The sequence below is a fragment of the Colias philodice genome, chromosome 3, assembly GCF_061535455.1.
Source record: "Colias philodice isolate Cphi_HAF_F1 chromosome 3, ilColPhil1 Martin Lab GWU primary, whole genome shotgun sequence".
NCBI lineage: Eukaryota > Metazoa > Arthropoda > Insecta > Lepidoptera > Pieridae > Colias > Colias philodice.
The window spans coordinates 2,914,826-2,925,407 of record NC_143088.1 but is presented as its reverse complement, the minus strand read 5'-3'; the positions used below and the strand labels follow the sequence as shown (position 1 = coordinate 2,925,407).

General features: G+C 33.3%; 1 protein-coding gene across 1 annotated transcript; it reads left to right on the top strand.

Annotated features, from left to right (window-relative positions):
* Window positions 1–3,840: 3,840 nt before the first annotated feature.
* On the top strand, window positions 3,841–6,424 carry LOC149489450 (chymotrypsin-2-like). Its single transcript, XM_089715048.1, has 5 exons — window positions 3,841–3,892; window positions 4,333–4,486; window positions 4,817–5,063; window positions 5,363–5,521; window positions 6,281–6,424. The coding sequence occupies exons 1-5, from the start codon at window positions 3,841–3,843 to the stop codon at window positions 6,422–6,424; spliced, it is 756 nt and encodes a 251-aa protein (XP_089571174.1).
* The last annotated feature ends 4,158 nt before the right edge of the window (window positions 6,425–10,582 follow it).

The following is a 10,582-nucleotide window of genomic DNA, read 5'->3' as shown; positions in this document are numbered from 1 at the left end:
CGTGATGTCTTCTCGATTAATAGTAGCAATCGAATTTTCTGCTAATTTATATGATTATTGAAAGTAAGGAAGGATCCACACGACGTTTGGATAAATTATTTTTATAATTAACGTCTCTGTATTCTTATGTATATTTTAGCAGCAGCGAATTAAAAAAATGTTTTACCATTCCAAAGCTAAATTTTGTACAGAGGATATCTTTTATTTTCCATATTTTTTATATAAACTAAATTAATTGAATTAAGCTTTGTACTTAAGTACATGTTATAGTGAAAAAGCTTCATTTTTATATTTAAGGGTTGCGGACCTAAAGGGTTAAACGGGACCATCAAAAATAAGGCACAAAGCCTATATTATATTATGTATCCATAATATTATGTACAATAGGCGATTCGTCTCGCGCTTCGCGATCTCTTAACTTTATTTGACATTTTTTTGATATAGGTATAAACGTTTCATAATTTACCTCATCATTATTTCTTAGTTGTTAACTTGTTTTGAAGTTTGCTGCAATCAGTGTTGAACATGTTAGAGCAGACAAAAGAGCCGTTTTTTCATACAAACGTAGTTCCCTGTTTCCTCCCTTGATTGTGCCACTAGAGCAATATATTTTTTACTATTAATCTATAGTAACTTTAGCCATGTTCCTACGTTTTCATTTTTGTTATAATAGATATGAATCTTTCAAAACGTAAGAAATAGGACAGATTTTCCGTTATGTTCCGTCTTCCATAAAACTAATTTTTGAACATTATAAAAAATAAGCAAAACCTAAGAACATAGCCTATACTTTTCTCTACTAAATTATGAAAAAAGTAATAAAATCGGTCCAGTTTTGGAGGAAGAAACAGGGGACTACGGAACGTCTAATTTGCGTAATTTTCCTAGGTATTTTCGGCCCGAGCTGCAATTGTCCCTGAGGCCTGGCTTGATGCATATCGCGACAAATATTTGAAAAACATCAAATAAAAAAAAAATATCCTTGTTACCTCTGTTAGCTACCACAATTGAGAGTTTCGAACAGGAAATTATTGGGCGTCTCATCAAAATAAAGCTACTCACGAAAAATTAGCTTGATAGTAATCACTTGCAAAAATGGGCGATTGATCCAGAACTATTTGATTTTGAGGAAATTTTGCATGATGTATGAGCCTGAGTTGTAATAGGCTTTTTTTACTTTTTAATTAACTCAAACCCCTGAGACATTTAATTAAAAAGAGACTTCTTCTAAAAGGATATTTACAATTTATAATTGAGGTTTAACATTTACAATTTAAAATCTAACCTTCGATATACTAATTTATTTTCTTATTTAGAGGTTTGTCATATCTTTTGTGTTTTTAACATTATCCTTAAAAAAAAAAATAATCGCTGCAAAACTAATCGTCTTAATTTCCAAGAAAGTGTATAAATATTAATGTACCTAAGTACATAATATTTTAACACATTTACATTACAATACTTATACGTAGGTATATTATATTATGTTGACTTCGCTTTCGCAAGCATTTTGAAAAATATTAATATGCAAGATGTATACAAGTAGGTACTATTAATTCCATACTTTACTAGCTCTGTCCCGCGGTTTTACAGGCAGTGCTCCGCTCTTGTTGTTCTTAGCGTGATGCTATAATATAGCGTAATAATTTTTCCAATCATACACGTAGTTCCTGAGATTGGCAAGTTCAAACAAACAAACAAACTCTTCAGCTTTATAATATTAGTATAGATACATAGATAAATTACAATGAGGGGCCGGCTCAGATAGAATATAACAATGTCGATAATAGTATGAAAATGATGATATCTGCGCCGGCCCTTAAAGTGCCTTAAAATTGTAAATTTAATTCCATTTTTGTTTTGCTTCAATCACCATGAAGTCATATTTGCTCGCTTTTACTGACAGGAGTGTAAGAAGTTTAAGATAATAAAAGAAAGCGTGTTCTAGGGATGTAACGATACATGATTTTGCCGATACGATACAGATACCGATATTTGTAGTAATGTATCGGCGATACCGATACCGATACCGATATCGATGGCTTGGTAGAAAAATAAATGGTGAATTATGCATAAAAAGTTACCAACATTTAACAGAGACTCAACTGTTAATCGTATTCTTTTAAATAAAATTGCCAAATCAAAAAACAACAAAACCATTTATTTTAGTATTATTATTTTACAGTCAGTTAAACTTTAAGTAATACACATACAATCAGTACCTAATAAAAGTTTACTATTGGTAGAGTTTTTTCAGAAAACAAAGTGCACACGCGCGGGCGGCCTCCCGCATCGTTCATTGGGCGCGGTTTTTTGAATTGTTTGATATCGGTATCGGTTGTTTTACTATCGGCGATACCGATATATCGGCTTGCCGATTATATCGGCTGATATATCGGTATCGGTATCGGTATCGTTACATCCCTAGCGTGTTCAATATAATAATTTCTTACACCGTACTGGATTTTTAATGATTAATGTGTCTGAAGATGGTTGTCTAGAGATTGAGGTAGGCTACTTTTTATCGCGGTGAAACATTTAATTTCCGTGGGGTCCTGTCCCCTTTAGTTACGATTAAAGCGTTCTTGAGTTTTTTGAGAATCATAAGTATCTAATACTTAATCTTTTTCTCGTGTCAATGAAAATTCATTACAATACTAATATTGCACGCCTCATAAGCGAAGCGTTGAGGTGGGTACTACTGTCACATCGCGCAAAACATCTGATTTTTCAAACTTAAAATGTCTTTATGTATCATACATTGCACTTGTAAGATAATACATACACACACATATTAAGAAAAAACACTATTTTTAACATTCATGATATTTTTGATGTCATTTTTGTTATTTAAACTAGTTAAAAAACAGTTTAAAAAAGTTCTGTCTTGGACGTCCGTGTGTCTGTATGTGCGGAGGATTTTCTTGTTAACACGATAGCGACCGAAATACTTTACTAATCGAGTCTTTTTTTTTCTCTTACGCTTGATTATGCTCAGGAATAGAACCCTTTCATTTTTCAGGGTCTGATTCGATGTGGTTTAATTGTTATTAAATAAACAAAAATAATAATGAATAAATAATTATTAAAAAAAAATTATGAGGCGTGCACTTTTGGATTTTCCAAATTATTTTACTTTATAACTACCTATGAATTTTTCCTCCCAGTTACAGAACTCAATATAGAATCTATACTAATATTGAAAAATTATTTCGGTGTTAGATAGCCCATTTATCGAGGAAGGTTATAGGCTATAATATCATCACGCTACGACCAACAGGGGTGGAGCCACGGGGGTGAAACCGCGCGGAGCAGCTAGTTTAGAAGAAAATTAAGAAGACAATAAACTTTTAATTTCAATTTACACGCAAAAAATAAATGATTGTATGTTGTGGCTGTTAACAGTAAATAATGCGTTTTTTAATTTTCTTGAAATGCATTAGAGGCTCGTGCACAGTTATGGAGTAAGATTTTTTTTTCATAATAATATGTATTTTCTATAGTGGTGTGCCTCAGGGCACATTCATGGGTCCATTTTTACTTCTATCCTACGTTAATGGTGAGCATCTAATATTGCATCTGTATGTATTATAAATAATTATTAAAATAGATGATCTATTATATGATTGGAACACAAAACTTGACCTTTAAAATATTTAATAGAAAGATAAATTTGATTAAAATCCATACTGTAATGTAAATTGTAGAATTTGAATTAATATTCTATACGGGTATTTAACGGTTTTACAAAGGTGAACATAGCTTTACTTATTCAAAATGGTATATATCAAAAGCAATTTCGCTGAAAACAAATAAACATATTTTCCTGAAGCAATCAAGATGTTTAAAATTATTATTTTTTGTTTCTTTATTGTACCTTGGGTGGAGGCGGGTAAGTAAAATTTATATTAAAAGGTTTAAAATATCATTAATTAATACTGAGTTTGTTCAAACTTATTGATAAGATAGTGTATGAGAGAATTCCTTTATAAAAGTAAGGGAAGTTAAATATTTTTTCGTTTCATGTTTCCACAATGTTATACGGTTTAGAATTGTGTGTAACATATCCAGCAAAACCTATTTGTTTTATTTTCTTTGTATCGATTACTTAAGATCATCTGCTTTTAAGCAAACTATATAATAAGTACTAGCGGTCCGCCCCGGCTTCGCCCGTGGTACCTACATGTTTAAACTATCCTATCTCTCAAGTTGGATCGAACTACACAATATGGTGTGCGAGTTTTATTATAATCGGTTAAGTGGTTTAGGAGTCCATTGAGGGCAAACATTGTGACACGAGATTTATATATATTAAGATTTTCATCCAAACAGGGCTTAGTACAAGAATAGTTGGAGGGCAGGACGCTCCGGAGGGTGCTTTTAGATATCAAGTATCATTTAGAAGAATCGGGTTGGACAATCATTTCTGTGGTGGAGCCGTCATTGCACCTTTGTGGATACTTACAGCTGCTCATTGCACAAGCAGGTATGTTATTAGGAAGCAAGGAGTTATTCTGACAAAGTAGAAGCTATCTAATCTAAAATTAATGTTATTTCCCATCAAAATTTAGAAAGAAAGAAACATTTATTTATCAAGGACAGCACAACACACACACATAGACATAACAAAAGAACCGTAAAAGTTAGATAAGACAAAATCACAACAAGAAAGACTAACAATAACAGAGAAAACACTAAAATTAATAACATGATTTAAATTTCAATATATATTATATAAGTATACTCATTCAATAGAAAACATTAAATATAGCGTAGATAACTTTCATTTTTAATTTTTACACATTTAATTTTTTAGTTTTCCAGCCGATTCCGTTACAATTGTTGTTGGCACGAACTCTCTCCGGTCAGGTGGCACCAGATATCAACCTCAAGAATTTATAAACCACGAAGACTATAATAGCAGATCCTTAAAGAACGATATTTCTTTAGTTAAATTGTTGTCTGAGATCAGTTTCAACGACAATATTGCTCCCATACCATTACCTGATTCTGATATCTCTGCTGGAACGGCGTGTGTCATATCAGGATGGGGATACACGGATGTAAGTTTTCATATTAACCACCGTAACATTAAAACTCTCAAAGGGCTTCTGCCTGTTGAATCTGTGTGCCCACGTAAGCCTTCTAAAATACCGGGTTCCTTCCATCTGGTGGTACCTGAGTATTATGGAAATGAGAAACATGAAACATATAATTACGGAGTGAGATACAAAATAATAAGGGCATGTTTTCGCAAACCAACGTAAAGCAACTCTTTGGCTTGAACAGAATCCCTAGATATTATGGGAAAGTTCCATGCAAAAATTACCCTTTAATTCATTGTTTAATTTGTTTTTCTCAGGATGACATGATTAGTCCTGATCAATTACAAATGCTGAATGTGAACACAATATCGATAGAACAATGCAGAAGTGATTTAGAGAGATATCGGGCTATACAACCGCTGACGGAACAACAAGTTTGTACAGCAGCTGCTGGGCCTGGTAGAGGCGAATGTCAAGTAAGTAATCCATAAACAATGAAAGCCTGCCTTTACTTCTACCAACAAATAATCGCAAGATTTAGTTGTTGAAGGATTTCCATCTCAAACGAGATGACTATATTAAAAGAAAGTAGGTAACTTTATGTCGGATCGGTCATACGCAACCGCTATGTAAACTCACTCGTTGTTTTTATGATATATGTAGTGCTCGTCATGTAACCAAAAAGTTAATTTAAACAGTTTTTATACGTCAAAGATAAAAAAATACTAATTACTTTTTTAAACAATTACTTTTATTAAAATATTTTTTGCCTTGAATATTAATTTTATTGTGATACCATTTAAATAACAGAGACACGAGTAACAGAGAGTAAGTTCGGTCGTTTAACAAGCCTAAGAATATCTTGATTGAATTTTTTCATCATAATATTATCTTCGTATTAAGTAATAGACAAAAATATAAAAACGAGCGTTATTGAACATAAATTTTGAAATTGATATTTTGGTTTTATGGTATTCAAATGCTTTATAAGTATAAATTTATAAAGAATAGAAAAAAATTCGATCAGGAGGCGGGACTCGAACCCGCATCCTTTCGCGCCATTCCGGGGCGGATGCCTAACCAACTCAGTCACACGAGTGTCTAGGATGCGGGTTCGAGTCCCGCCTCGTGATCGAATTTTTTCTATTCTTTATAAATTTATAACATACATTTTTTAAAAGATTTTAGTCTGCCAGCAATTGTTGGATATTTATGAGATTTATAATCATTTACAGGGTGATTCTGGTGGTCCTTTGGCATGTAATGGAAGACTGGTGGGTGTCATATCTTTTGGTGTTACGCCATGTGGTATCGGCTATCCAGATGTCTCCACGAATGTGTACATGTATTTAGGCTGGATCAGTTCTAAGATGAACTGAATTGCTCCCATACCATGACGTCTTTAAGCAGTTTTATTTCCAGTGTAGAAAAAGAGCCGACTATATAGGTCGTCTAACGCCATCACTTAATCGCAAAATGCACTAACTCCGGAACAGCTGAACCAATTTCACTAAGTCTTTGATTACAATATTCCTTGAAGGATGGTTCTAATAGGGAGGAAAACATAAACATGTACGGGCGAAGCCGGGGCGGTCCGCTAGTTGGAAATAATTCTACTATGATATCATGGTAACCCTGAAAATCAGTGTCACATGGATTCAAGTGATGAGTGACGTAGCAGTAGACTGTAATGTCGACCAATAATGTGCGAGGGTGTGTAGCGAGGAATGTGTTTATAAATAACCAATACGCTCCAAACTTCAAACCAAATGAAGCGATGTGATTGGTTATTTACAAACACATTCCTCGCACATTATTGGTGGAAATGCACCATATTTATGGAAATACCTTATTCTTCTTTACTTCATTTGTTTGATTTCTCATTTTATTCCTTTTACTTATTTCTTATTAGATTCATTGAATGTGTTGTGTTGTTAGGCGTGTTTTTAAGCTATTGCATAGCTTCTATCGCGGGCCTTGAGCGCGGGGACCGAATCCAGAAAATGCGTAACGAAAAACCCTCACGCTCCCCACTCCGACGGGCTCGGAGGTGTGGCTTGAAGGCATGCTATGCAATAGCGGCAGTCCCTGAGTGTCACCCGTCTTTTTTATTGTGTTTATTTGTAACTAATAATTTGAATGTGTTTATTAAATGATTTAGAGCACAATCAATTGTTTTTTTTATTAACACCAACAAATTGTTAATGTAAAGAAAATAATTTAAGTCAGTTACTAGGTCAGTTGATCTAGTTCTCACTACGTCATTACATTTAATTCCATATTTTATGCATTTTATATCCGAACGAAAAAGACAGAACAGAAATGAAATACAAATAAAATATAATAAAAGAAACAGAACTCTAATATAGAATGATAAATTATTTGGAATTTTTATTTTAATGTAAAACAGTTTAATTACCTTGTAAGTAAAATTATTTAAATTAAGTTAAATAAATGATATTTTAAATATAAAATTGTATTGTAATAAAATGTTGGATAACAATTTCTTTTATTTTTCATTTTTATCGTGACCGCCTCCTCGGTAAAATGATTGACGCGTTAGCTTAGAACTGAGGGATCCTGGGTTCGATTCCCCGTGGAGACTAAGAAAAAAAAATGTCTCGGTCTGACAGGACACAGAAGGCTGATCACCTACTTGTCCCTAATGAAAATCGATCAGTGAAACAGATGTATGAATAATGCATCTGCCCCTTACCCCACTTGGGGACATGGGACTTCACTACTACTATACAGGGTGTAATCGTTAAGTGTGCACAGGCGATTATTCCGTAACTATTGCAGATATCAAAAAAAATCAGTAAAATGACAATAATAACTTTTTAAAAATAAAACGGGAAATATCCAAAAAAAAAAAATACATCATACACGCCCATACATTTAGTATGAGATATGACTATCCCCAACATGCAATATGAAAGGTTTTGGTTCTTTTTTTGGTTATGTGCTTAAATTACTTCGCAAATTTTAATGAAATTTAAAAACTGTAAATAGAGCTCAATGTAGAATACAGTGGTATTCAAAAACGAGGATGTCACTCTGAACATTTGCTTTGAATACAAAATGTATGGGAAATTAAATGTAAATTTTTTGGATATTCTCCGTATTATTTTTAAAACGTTAGTATTGTCATTTTACTCATTAGGTACAGGGCTTTCGATATCAGTTAAAAGTTTTTTGATATCTGCAATAGTTTCGGAATAATTGCCTGTGCACACTTAACGATTACACCCTGTAGACTAAATATAGAACATTTAAGAGTTTTATATTATGTTCAAATGCTTTATAAGAACGCAGGGGCGTCGGGTTTTTAAAATTCTCGTGGGTGCTCCTGGAGCTGGAATCCAGCTTTTTAAATGACATACCTAGGCTACTTATAATTTTTTTATATATCTAGGTGTCGCCATTTTGTATGGCGATCAATCCATCGAGATTCGACAAGTCAGAAGTACTTGAAGACTAAATCTATGAAAGCGAAGCTGCGTACGGAAGTCTAGCTAGTAGGTAATTACTAAATGGACACAAGAAAATACAAGATTGTTTCTAGGCGCGCGTATGACGTTTAATAATTATTATGTTTATTATTTAGATCGCGCGGGTTTGTTAAAGTATGAGAATTATTATTTTAAATATTCATAGTCGTGGACCTCGTGGGTGCTCGGCACCCACTATTTACCTCTCGTGGGTGCTGGAGCACCCGAGCACCCACGTAGTCGGCGCCCCTGTAAGAACGAGCTTGGTTCGAATCCCGCCTCGTGATCGATGTTTTTGTATTCTCAAAGACAACTATATTAAATAACAGGTATAGATTAAGATTTTTATTTTATATTCTAAATATGCTTAAACACAACTAAAAAAAAAGAAAAAAAGATACGTGTGGCACTCGAGGACTGCCGCGGTAAAGCTATTGCATAGCATCGCTGTGCCGGTTGGAGTGGGGGTGTTAGGTTTTTTCGTTACGGAATTTTTACATTCGGTCGCCGCAGTCAAGGGCCGCGGCCCGCGATAGAAGCTATGCAATAGCTTAACTGTGCAACTTAACAATAAGACAAAGAAAATAACACAAAAAAGATAAAGCTTAAAATTAATTTATTTCATTATTATCTCTCTATGGCAAATAAGTAGGTCGTTCTTGCTTTTGCTTTTATATTATACACTAGCGGTCCGCCCCGGCTTCGCCCGTGGTACCTACGTGTTTACGTTTTTGACATACGAACCATCCTCGTTCTTCAAGGAATAGATTCCGCAGCGCACGCGATGACAGAATTTTTATTAAGCAATTTTTTACACCTTGAGTTACATTATTGCATTTTTGGTAAGGATCTCTAATTTTTTTTAAATGCAATATAGCCTATGTTGCTCAGTGAAGATGCAGCTTTCTAATGGTGAAAGAATTTTTGAAATCGGTCCAGTAGTTAATGCGTGAAAACCATAAATACGTATATACATACATACATAATTACAAACCTTTCCTCTTTATAATATTAGTATAGATAATAATTACTCAAATACATTTTTTAGAACAAACCTCGAAAAGGTATTTTATTTCACACTTGTGAAAACATAAAAAGACAAAAACAAAATTTCCGTCCAGATAAACAAACATTATTCGTGAATGGTACAATTAACTAAAATAAAATCAATTGAGTTTATTCAAGAATATATTAAACTAGCTTTCCGCCCGCGGCTTTGCCCGCGTTTTCAAAGAAGAACCCGTTCCCGTAGGATTTCCGGGATAAAACCTATCCTATGTCCTTTCTCGGGTATCAAAATATCTCTATACCAAATTTCATGCAAATTGGTTCAGTAGTTAAGGCGTGATTGAGTAACAGACAGACAGACAGAGTTACTTTCGCATTTATAATATTAGTATGGATTATTAAACAAATGTAACAATGTAATGTAAGGCGAAAAACAAGTGCTTGCAAATCTACGACGCGCGTCATAATCGTGATGCACGTAACTTGACTAGTGGCCGTTCCCAATATCGTATCTATCTTCGGTTTGACCCTACTAAAGATAGAAAGTGCTATCTATCTTTTGTTTTGGCGTCTCAATAAGCTTACTAGCGATAAGCTAACCTATATCTGATAATGAAAATAATGTACTTTTACCACGGAAACGCGACAAGGCAAAAACATAATATTATAAATGACTTATTGACATTATTATTGAAAAAAAAAAGTTAAATTTCTGCGTAACAATACAATTCACTGTTCTAAGTTCTGTCTGTTATAATATCAAGTCATATAAAAGTGTTTTGATTTTTGATAAAATTATGTACCGCTGCAAAAGCTTATAATTTTTTATAGTTTAGCTATAAATAGATTAATAGAGCCTGTTAAATTTTTACTATATTTATTGTTGAACGAAAGTTTGCTTTGATACTCTCTCTCTTAGAAGTACTTAATTCAGCAATATAATATATAATAATTCATATCTTTTATTACATATTACATATCCATTCATATCTTTTATTACATGTAAGTTTATTTATTAAAATATTAGCGTATTCATAA